At 26.8% G+C, this 12178-nt stretch overlaps 1 protein-coding gene across 3 annotated transcripts; it reads left to right on the forward strand.

The window, feature by feature from the left end:
• The first annotated feature begins 1437 nt into the window (after positions 1-1437).
• LOC132935036 (uncharacterized) lies at positions 1438-7498 on the forward strand. 3 transcript variants are annotated; one of them, XM_061001471.1, is made up of 7 exons: positions 1438-1469; positions 1545-2459; positions 3628-3724; positions 4338-4437; positions 4590-4715; positions 5003-5161; positions 6978-7498. In XM_061001471.1, exons 2-7 carry the CDS (start codon positions 1718-1720, stop codon positions 7041-7043), a joined length of 1290 nt encoding a protein of 429 aa, XP_060857454.1. In that variant the 5' UTR covers positions 1438-1469; positions 1545-1717; the 3' UTR covers positions 7044-7498. The 3 variants fall into 3 exon arrangements, with proteins under 3 accessions (XP_060857454.1, XP_060857456.1, XP_060857455.1); XM_061001472.1 differs by lacking the exon at positions 1438-1469 and having other exon boundaries at positions 1545-1639; positions 1700-2459; XM_061001473.1 differs by lacking the exon at positions 4590-4715.
• The last annotated feature ends 4680 nt before the right edge of the window (positions 7499-12178 follow it).

Genomic DNA, 12178 nt, shown 5'->3' on the forward strand with positions numbered 1-12178 from the left:
TTTTTAGATTTATATAACCAGCTAGCATTGATTATTATGTTTTTCACAATAAATTATTTTTTCAAAAAAGTCATTATTTCATTAAACAATAAAATTTAGTGTTCAGATAATTTTAAATGCCCAATATATTGATGTACGTTAACCATTAAAATTGTTTATTATAATTTAAGAAATTTGAAAGAAGTCACTATATTTTATGTGTTCCACATACTAATTAAAATAAGTAGCCTATTTAAAATATAGTAGGAGTTACCATTTGAAAAATAAAGTTGATTTTGCTTTTGGTACGCCCATGTTTAAAAATTTTGAAATTGTTATAAAAAAATTGCTTGTTGAAAATAAAGAAACACGTCTTTTTTTGTTTTAACGAAATTATATGTCATCGATCCATAATCGTTAAAAAACTTATAACGTACCTACTAGTAAATAAAATAAACCATTTATTTATAAAACTTTATCGTTTACAATAAATTGTAGATTTGGTAAGCTGGTAACAAATGATGATGCAACACATTTAATAAAGTTGTCTTGACTCAAGATCAATTGGAATGAGCATATCAAATACAGCTCACCTTATACGTACGACCCAAACAATTGAGGAAGACGTGCGGTTACTCCCGTGATACTTCCGTCCATAGGTGTGTCTATGGTGGCAGCAAATGGTGCCTTGGCTGCCCTTGTAATTTTTGAAAGGCGCTGATCAACTGAGTTTTTAGTCAGATGTGTTCCAACTTTTACTTAAAAAAAATATATATGTTTTAGTTATAACTATTACAATTTACTTATAAAGATATTTTTGATAGAGTTACGTTTTACATTTATATGTTAAATTGATTTAACGACTTTGGAAAAACGTATACTATAATGCTTTAAGGACAGTCGCGACGGTACGGTTCACATAATCTATTATTGTCGTATTATTTTTCATTTGTAGCTGGGAGGTGAAATACGCCCTGAATGAATAATATTTTGGAATTAAATTAAAACTTTAAAGGTACTGAAATTACTATAGAATGAAGATTATTAATTTAAATAGATAATACAGTCATTTTTTTAAAATAATATAAAAATTTAATTGGGAGGAGGAGCTTTAAGAAATACGGCCTAGTTCGTAAGTAGTGTTTTTTTTTTATCAATAGATATTATTAGAAGGTTTTTATAACATTTCTGTTAACCCGGAAATTGAAATAATAATAATAATATGTTTATATTGTTACTACTTCTTTATACAATAATAAAATAACATAATAATAATTTTTTTTTCTACCTGGGGGATGGTCTCATAATATAATATGAATTATACTGCAATATTGAGAACAGAGAGGTATAATGATTAAAACCTATCACTATTAATAATTCGATGGCATAGCGTGGAGGGGTGATTGGAACCACCTATAAAAATGAGCGTGTTGCCTTAATCCATTTCATACGAACAGGCAGCAGTGTACAATTCCGATGAACAGCGAAAGGTAGTCAAATAAATTACTCGCACCGATCATCTTGCGTATATTGTATTTTACGTTAAATTTATAATATTGTTATAGGTTGGGAGGATAACAAAATTTTCTTTAAGGTTTATTTGGTTATTGCAAGAATACAATTTACGATGGTTGAATTATAAGTGGCACGCGCGGATATAGTAAAGTTGTCAACAGGCGGCTGAAATATATATATTATATTATTCCTTGTTTTCCAACAGTATATTGGTGATATAACGATGGATATTCGGAATGAGAAGAATCATATTTTCAACATTAAGTTCACTAAACTAATAGGATTATATCAGATGGTGGATCCTAATTCCATAAAATGTCGGGGTCGAAATATCTATCACGTTGTTATGTGGTGCGTTATGCTATACGTGTTTATCGTATCGATGATTTTAGTGCTAAGTGGTCTGTACAACTGGTCGGTTAATATTCCTATAAGTATAGATTATATTTGTAAAGCAGTAAACACGTTTTACCTTACTTACAAAATGTGTGTCATCATCCGTCACTCGAACACCATATGGAACTGTTTGTCGATCACGAGGTACGATTTTACATCGTTCAGTAACAGGAACAAACACATACTGGATCATTGGCGAGAACGCTTGACGTGGTTCATGACCATGTATACGACCATGTATTTCACTGCGATAGTCAATTATTCTGTCGCCACTTTAGCATTCAGTGAAGTTAAATCACCAGTCAGAAACCACGAAGGTTCAATCGAGTATTACCGCATGAACAACATGAATTTCTATTTAATCGCATCTGAGGACACGTACAACTCACACTACAATAAGTTTTACTTCATCGAGACATTATTCGTTTTCATTACGGCAATGTTTTTCCTTTTATTCGATTTGCTTCTGGTTATACTGTGCTTTGGTATGAGCTGCCAGTTGGAAATGATTTGCTCTGCTTACGAATCTGTTGGACACAAATCACTTCGTGACCAGCATTCCTCAATATGTGAGTACGAATTTTTAGGCATACTTAATAGTGTTTATTATACATACTACTCAATTGTATGGGGTGGGGTGAACGGTTCGAAGTTAGAAATTTGAACCAAACTCTAATTGTTCAATATGAGTTTGTTGTTGAACTTAGTTTTAAATAAACTGAACTAAGCAAAACTCTAAAAAGTTTTAAATTCAATAATAAATAAAAGCACTAGTAAAAAATTAGAACACCACATACGGTTTGAATAAAATTTGTTTTATATTTAATTTGGTTTAACATATAACTAAAAACTTCGTTTCGTACTTTATTTCAAAATCTCAATTCGAGTTTAGTTTTGTATAAAACATAATGTTAAGTATGGGTTCGATTCTTTCGGTTCAAGTTTGATTCTATACACACTTTAAAAGTTTTAGTTCAAGACCATATTTTTGAGTTTGACTCATATCTAATACATTCACATTTAAATGTATTGTATTTACTTTAATTAAATTGTTTAGCTTGAAAGGTGTAGTAATTGTCGGTTTAGTCGAAGTTAAAAGTTACTATCTTTTGAAACTCATGAGGTACACATTTGTACACATTTGAAATTATGTGGGTACATGTATTTTTTTAATCTGTCATACCTATGGAAATAGTGAATTTAACTCTTTAGTCATACACTTACAGAATATTATGAGCACACCAAAAAATAATTTTTTGTGGTTAATACCCAAATTTTATTTTATTGGAGTAAGTGATTTAAACTGTATTCAAAATATGAAGATAGCAGCATCAGTTTTTCTCTTCTATACTCAGGATAGGATAATGGTGTATTATTAGAAGAAATTTAAAACAATAGCAATTGATAAATCAAACCTTCAAAAATAATTCTGAACATAACAGTTTTAATATTTTTGTTTTAATATCATCAATTTTTTTTATTCTTATGATGTTTTGTAATGTGTTCTATTTCTTATATTTAGGACTTTTTTTTTTTCAGTTTTTCAGTTTAAAACTAAAACTAAATTTCTACGTTATAAGTATGCCTTGTATGAATAATTTTAGTGAGTTTCGTTGGCCAAATTAGTATTGATAAAGAATAATATTGTATGATGTTATCGTTTCCAAAATTTGCTCATACTTTTGATATTTACTAAACTATTGCAAAATTAACACAACTGTTTTATTTTCCTTGTAGATTCCACAGATGAAAATAAAAATAAATCATCTAATGATCACGATTTAATATATGAGGAATTAAAAACAATTATAATGGATCATCAAGTAGTAATGAAGTGAGAGTTAATTTTATTTATTTATTGAATAACCATTAAATATTATGTATTACATTTTAACATAAAAATAAATGTTAACTAACTAAATATGCATGTACGTAGTCAATACCTTGGTATTTTAGTTCAAGGAGAATATACATAATATGGATTACGACTAAGGGTACATAATGCATATTATAAAATATACATGCAATAATAATATAAAACTAACATAGTATATATTAAAAATACTGATTACTGAATACTGACATACTGAAAAATTCTGACACCAAAAATATATTACTTTTCAAAAACCGTTATCTTAAAATAATAATTATTGATCAAAAAAATTATTGAAACTATTACTTTGATAATTAAATAGTAAACATAAAAAGAGTCACACAAAAAATAAAAACAAATGTAATTAATAGTAACAGCATTTATAGAGTCTCAACTTTAATTTTAATATTTTTGTGGAAATTTTAAAAATTTATCAATTAGTTTTTTTCTTTTTGAATAACGATCAACGGTTGAATGGTGCTATCAAATTTTAACGAGTGGGTTTCAAATGTGTGAAGTTATTACCTTGAGTTAAGCCAAATGACTTAAATGACACTACTATTCTTTTTTTCAGGAAATATGAAGATATTTTAGCATTTTTTCAACGAGTGATATTGTTAAACATTTTCGTTTCGTCATTTACAGTCATCTTGCTTTGTTTTACTGTCATAATGGTAACATTTACGTAATACTTAGATTACTATATTATCCATTCCCCACTGGCCACTTCCATACATAATATTAGTATAATATTAAATTCGTTTATGTTCATGTGTGAACTAAGGTAGCTGGTAGTAATAATTTATCTTGAATAAAATGATTTCAGAGTTTCTCCAATAATGAAAGATTTAAGACTTCGGATATTATAGTAAAAAAAATGATGTGTATAATTCCATCAATATTGTTTCAAATATATATGGTGTGTTATTTATTTGGCAGTATACACGCTCAAGTAATTTGAAATTGATTATTTTTTAGTATTGTTTATCAATTTGTGATCCAGCATCAATGTCTTATGAATTGTTATGGTATTACTTATTTACAACAAAATATTACCGAAAAAATGTTAATAATTATGTATTAGTCATAATATGTACTAACAAGCACCAATATTTTATTTCATAAACTACTATATAAATCTATACACGTTTTAGAAAAAGTTTCGGATTCAATGAATTTTATAGTCCCGGATTCAAAATGAACATTCTTTTTACTGAAACTTTTTTTTTATTATTATAGAAAGATTCAATAATATTCGCATTGTACAGCAGTAATTGGACCGAAATGGACATGAAATGTAAAAAATTGATATTATTAACAATGATATTGAATAATGCCAACCACAAAAAGTTAAAATTTACTAGAACAAAAATTGTGAACTTGGAAATGTTTTTTAAAGTAAGTAGATGCTAATCTAATTATTATTTAACTTGTATTAAAACATTTTAGTCGAATGCATTTATGGAACTATAGTAGTCTCCAATCATAATCCCTAACTTATAATTTTAAGATTTATTAAATGAAATTAAATATAATATAAATACCTACTTGGAAAATGTTATTGTAATAAAAAATTATAATTTAAATTAATATAATAATATAAGGTGATTTCTCAAGTTTCAAGTTTTTCATGATTTTTGGATAAAACAAAATAACAAAAAATACTTTATTCAAATTCGTTATACTTGAACATCAAATATTTATCAAATAGAAATGAGGCGATATTGTATTAATATTTTTTATAGCCAGAACTATAAAATAAATAAAATATTGCACATTTTTAACGTTTTGACAAAATCATAAACCTTGTGAATAAAAATTATAAAGTAAGTAATATAAATATTTGGTAAAATTATTAAATTATCTCGGTACTTTATGATATGTATGGTGTTCAAAATGTATCTAAACTTTTCTGTTGCCTGGAATAAAAATTCTGATTCGCAGCAGTATGTTTTATTAGGTAGGCATTCTACCTATAGTAGATCGCGAACCCAGTGCTGTTTGTACGTGGGTGTATGATTTAACTCTAATGTATTAAAGTTATACCAGGTTTATTTTGATATATTAATACCGTGGATTAAGATAATCAATTAATACATAGGGTACATTAAAAACCAAATTTAACCCTTTTTAAATTGGCCCGCGTCTTCTTTCCAGAGAATTGCACACAAACATTCATTTATTCGTAATATAGCTGATCCTGCACACTTCATGGCCCATAAAAAATGACAAAGAAATTGTGATTGTTCAACTCATTTTCGGTGTAACTCACTGCTGTAAGTGTAACTCAGCCACCCTGGTAGGCAATGTGCGAAAGTTCGATTTGATTCACGGTTGTACCTGATCTGCCCGATTAACCAATAGCAACCAATTATAAATAAATACTATTTCTATTAATTGTCACTCCTATGACCAATTGCAACCATTTATAAACAAATATTTCCATCGTAAATCTCAAAATATATGTCTAAGCGCTTCTATTAGTTGGTCGTAGCGTGATGTTATATAGCCCATAGCCTTCAAAGCCTTCCTCAATGAATAGACTATCTAAAAAAACAAATAATTTTTCAATTCGAACCAAGGTTCCTGAGATTAGCACGTTCAAACAAACAAACTCTACAGCTTTATATATTAGTATAGATTAAATTTTTATATTCTGAGCCGAGTGACAAATCTAGTGGTTTTACAATGTTTATTTTATTAATTTTTTTTTACACTTCAAAGAGGTCGCTTTTTTTGTTTACTCAATAGTTTTTTAACGCCACGGAAAAAAAACCCTAAATATCCTACGCTTCGCTAATTTTTTTTCTAACTTTTTTGTATATCACTATAGAAACGAATACAATTTTAAATTAAGCGCTAAAAAAATGAAAATTTATGAATTTATATCTATTCAATTTACTATTGATCAGATACATAATTTATTAATTTAATATCAAATTATTTACTTTTATTTACTAAACATACTTATTTCTGTATATAAATTTATATCTTACATCTACATTTAATTACTAACTGTTACGCTGATTCTACGCTCAAAATCGTTTTTATCGAATTTAATCTTTGCATTCAAATCGAATACTGTAATAATACACTATCCTGTCCGAGGACCGGAGGACGATGGACAAACTTTCAACACTCCTGACATACTCCACCCTCTGCACTTACCCGCTTTTAGGAAGTGATTGTTAATATTTTTATTTTTTTTTTGCAGACTATGGGTAATTGTTACACAGTTATTTCGGTTTTAGTAAATTATATACAAACTAAAAATGAATAAGTTTTGTCCATGTTTATTTTAAATGTAGTCATTTTCTTTTAGTTATTACTTTATTTATAATATTATTATCTAGTCGAATTTAAATATATTATAACAAAAAACCTAGTTCTCACGATTACCTAAATAATTACTTTTAACTTCTTAGCCATAACGTATTATAATTGTAGTTAACATAAATAGATAAATATTATGGTTATGTAGTAGTTTACACAGAGTTCGTTGTAAATCATAAAAATAAGATATTTATTAGTATATTGTTTTGGGATCCTCGAAAATTTAGCGCACGTCAATTATTCGGAGATGACTGAACTATTTCAGCATAAGTCAAGCCAGCATACGACATTCACGCCCAAGACAAGTCAGCGCATCATGTTTAATAAAATATACTAAATTAATTAATATAACAATAAATATAATAAAATACCAAATTAAAACCATGTTAAAAATATTGTTATTGCTAAATACACATTATATAATATTATAACATAAATGACTTATTTATTTTATAAGTAACTATAGCTGATCCCGTGCACTTCGTTTCTCGTTAAATGTACCAACTTTATATGAGTAACAAACTTTGTTCAATTCTTTATTTAATATTCGATGTATGGTGTTCAAAATTTATCTTAACTTTTCTGTTGTCTGGAATAAAAATTCTGATTAGCAGCAGTATATTATCAAGTAGGCGATCTACTTGCGGTAAATATAGTGAACTTGGAAATATTTTTTAAAGTAAGTAGGTGCTAACCTAATTATTATTTAACTTGTATTAAAACATTTTAGTCAAATGTATTTATGGAACTATAGTAGTCTCCAATCATAATCCCTAACTTATAATTTTAAGATTTCTTAAATGAAATTCAAATATAATATAAATACCTACTTGGAAAATGTTATTGTAATAAAAAATTATAATTTAAATTAATATTATAATATAAGGTGATTTCTCAAGTTTCAAGTTTTTCATGATTTTTGAATAAAACAAAATAAAAAAATATAATTTATTCAAATTTGTTATACTTGAACATCAAATATTTATCAAATAGAAATGAGGCGATATTGTATTAATATTTTTTATAGCCAGAACTATAAAATAAATACAATTTTGAAGACGTGGCATTGTTTTACGTACTACGTAACTTATGTGTGAGTATAAAAGTATAATGCGCTCAATATTTAGGTACGCAATTTATGGCGATACATATAAAATATCAAAACACGGCGTACAAACAAATTAAATGCATTGAATAATTAATACACTGATTTCACGGCAACCAATAATTTTTTATTATTATAACAGTTCCAAAACTCATGGCAACCATTTATAAATAAAAATTTCCATCGTAAATCTCTAAATCCCCGTTTGAGCACATCCCCTGGTTGGACCTAGGGAGGTGATTTGTGAATCTAAACAATCCGGGGCGTCGCCCAAACGCATACAAAATAATTCATTCAAATCGGTCCAACCTTTTAGGAGGAGTTCAATCACAACACACGTACAGTAGAATTATGTATGTAAAGATTTACGTAATTTTTGGTTATTTTATGAACTACATATACGATGAAGAATCTTATATACGCTATTTTCAAGCTGTTGAAGCACCGAAATTTTTTTTTATCGATAATTACTATGAAAAAATTGATAATGGCCTTAGCACCCTAATAGAAAATCGATGACCTACCATGTTGTCGAAAACTGGTTAATAAAATAGCAGTCATTATTCATTAAAAAGGATTTTTAATACAATGACAATATTTATCATACAGTACTTAATATTCTTAAAAATTAAATATAAAGGTTTTAGGACCGTATTCATAGTCGATGCTTAAGAATAAGTATTGCTTAGGTCAATTTTGATAAAATAAAAAAACAAAATTGTGATAATAAATAAAAGCAATGCAATTGACCAACAATAAGTACAAGAACCTAATTCTTATTATTTTATTAAGCTGACAGCCTGTTACGTCCAAAATGAGTTGAACAACCAGAATTTTTTTCCTGGCTACGATGCTGGGTAATTGAGCTAGTAATTAATAAAACTAAGCCATGCAATTTTTTTTTACTATGTACCAAACTAATAAGTGTAATACACTTAGTGTATATAATAAGAATAAGAATAATAATTTAATATTAGCGGAATAAATTTTAACTAAAAATATTCAATGAAATGAACTACAAATAAAATTCATACTATTCATAATTATCATACTATTATAATATGCATTTTCGTAGTTCTTTTCTTTTTTTTTTTCTTTTTTTCTTTTCTTTTGTTTATGCACCGAAAATAAAATTCTTGAGTTTTAAAAAGTACGACTAAAGTTTAAGCGCGTAGTTCTTCTTCGTTAATAATATTGTAGGTAGACAAAAACGTATGGTGTATAATTATAAAAAGCTACAGTTGCATTGGTATATTTTGCATAATGAATGGTTAAAGGGCTATAAAATATATTATGCGCATTGTGTTGCGTGACAATAATATTATTATACTTTAAACGTATAACCGTAGTCACGCATTCGTATGTTTAATAAATAACTCAATCGACGAGCCACCTGTTATATGAAATTCCATTATTTTCAGAGGCTAAAATATAATTTTTTTCGTACTACAGACTTTATATTAAACATTTAAACTTTGAGTTACCACGCGATGCTTTGCCTACCACCCCCATACAACAAAAAAAGTGTATTTAATCCATACACATAAACATATAGTATTTAATTTCAAATTTTCTTTATTCACAGAGTATAGACTACATCACAATAAAACGATTTATGTCCGTATATTGTTCCGGTTATTAATAAGGTATTATACATGATATCACAATAAATGCACTGAACTATAATATAGACAGTAAATTGCGAAATAAAAATCCCAGATTAAATATAAAATGTAATAGACTACAATATTAGGTACTCACAATCACACGAAATTGATTGATTAAACGTTTTTAAAAGCTACTGTAATTATCAAATTGTGAATATTTAATTACAAATGAACTCAAGGTTTGGAATACTTATCAATTAAAATATTAATATATGATAAATAGCTTTCAAACATAAACAATAATATTATTTTGATTTTGATTTGAAATAACATGCATTAGGTACATTAAACAATACATTCAATAACTATTGTTTGATAATTATTTGTATCGATTATTCGAAATATTTTTATTTTATAATATTTTACACATTGTATCTATAAGTAAAAAAAGTAAAATCAACTCCTAATAATAGGTAATAATTATTATTAATATTTAAAATTCTTATCTGTCTATTTCCTAATGAAACATCAATTAATAATTTTTCAATTAATGAAGAAAAAAGTGTAAAAAAGAGCTACTAGTTATTACTATTAGGCCATTACACACTTTTTTATTTCGTATTCCACACTTAATATTTCGTACTACACAAAGTGTGTCGTACTACAAACCCGTTTTAGTCCCTGATTATTTTGTTACCCAAGTCAATTTCATATGTTCGGCGGAAACCAGCAGTATGCGGTCGGTATTCAGTTACCTGCAAATTGTATGTAAAAGCTGATAAAAATACATTTTTAATTTTGCATTACAACATACGTTGGAAGACGTTCAATGACTATCCACTGGTAAGTGTTTCAAATCACTTTTATGTAAATTATGTAAATTTAGTATTTCGTTAAACTGTTAAAGTAATCCCATACAACTGCTTTGATGAAGTACAAAATAAAATAGTGTTTGGTGTACCATTAATTTATAATTGTAATTAGTATATATTGTAGGTATTTCATATTTTAGTTTTCATAATCGACAGTTGAATGTTTCGTCAGATACGGTTAAACAGAAATCTATGGCGCTCTGTCGGTGGGAAATGGTAAACTCCTACAAATGTAGTGTTATCTCCTACAAAAGATAGTGTTAACTCCTACAAAATATAGTGTTAACTCCTATAAAAGATAGTGTTAACTCCTACAAAAAATTAATACCGTAATGCTGTAAAAAATATCAGTCTTGCAATATATTAACACATAAAATAAAAATGGTTTGAAAAATATAATAAAAATATTAATAAAACGATAATCATTATCATTTACTATTAAAACAAACTTTTTTTGAAAAAAATAATAAAAAATTCAATAAAACAATACTAAGTCATAATTATTTACGTATATTTTTGTGGCATACTTTGGAGATAAACTCTAAACGTGAAATTTCTCCTCGTATATATTTATCTCTTTGATTAAGTATAAATTGATATTGACTGCTTCTAATTTTAATGTGTAGGATTAATTATTAGTGTAGGAGTTTACATTTAATGAAAATGCAGGTAAAAAGGTTATTCGTGTAGGAGTTTACATTTGGCCTTTTATTATAAAAAATTATAATATAATATTAACTCAACATAAAGTGTATAATAAATAATAAAAATTTAAAAATTCAGACTGATTCCCCGTTTTTCTTGTACAATGATATTATATCATTGAATTCAAGTTTAATACAATCCATTATACAATGACCCACTTGTAACCTACTGTACAGCAGAGCGACATCCACTTACCCGCTTTTTTTAATGTTTAATTTATAAATAAAAAATAAAAATATTGTACTGTATTTATAATGCAAACGTCTATTAATTGTATACAAAGTTATTTAAAAATATTTAATTGCATAAAAGTTTTCCATTTGGAATGGCATTCTGTTAAGAGTATTTTATTTTTTTTTATTATAAGTAATCATTTTACTCTAAAATCATCAATCTGTACAAAAATTATAATTACACCAATAATTTATACTATAATATATGTTAAGGAAGTTGAGCCGTAATTTGAAAAAACGTTCAATCAATCTCTTAGTTAAAATTTCTATAGTAGGGGAGAGTGTTGTACCTTGGACTAATGTAAATATTTTATAAAATATTGGGAGAAAATAAAATCTCACGGATGACATTTACGTCATTAGTTCTACTACAATAAATAATTTACATATTGATAAGAAAAATGCGCGTATTTTTTTGATAAGCTGCAAACCATTTTCTTATCACAAAAAAAACAATTTTTGAATTTTAAAACATTATTTGTTATGTTCTAATTTTTCAACTCAAATTAATAAGTTAAGCTATTGAAAACCTTTGTTAATTATTATATTTAATTAAATGG

The sequence above is a fragment of the Metopolophium dirhodum genome, chromosome 1 (assembly GCF_019925205.1).
Source record: "Metopolophium dirhodum isolate CAU chromosome 1, ASM1992520v1, whole genome shotgun sequence".
In the NCBI taxonomy this organism is placed as follows: domain Eukaryota; kingdom Metazoa; phylum Arthropoda; class Insecta; order Hemiptera; family Aphididae; genus Metopolophium; species Metopolophium dirhodum.

What these genes read in the sequence shown, in the direction of transcription:
- LOC132935036 (XM_061001471.1), top strand. Translation starts at nt 1,718, where the DNA reads ATGGATATTCGGAATGAGAAGAATCATATTTTCAACATTAAGTTCACT. An exon ending in TGACCAGCATTCCTCAATAT is followed by an intron (nt 2,460 to 3,627) that starts GTGAGTACGAAT and finishes TTTTCCTTGTAG; the next exon opens with ATTCCACAGATGAAAATAAA. An exon ending in ACTTGGAAATGTTTTTTAAA is followed by an intron (nt 5,162 to 6,977) that starts GTAAGTAGATGC and finishes TTTTTTTTGCAG; the next exon opens with ACTATGGGTAATTGTTACAC.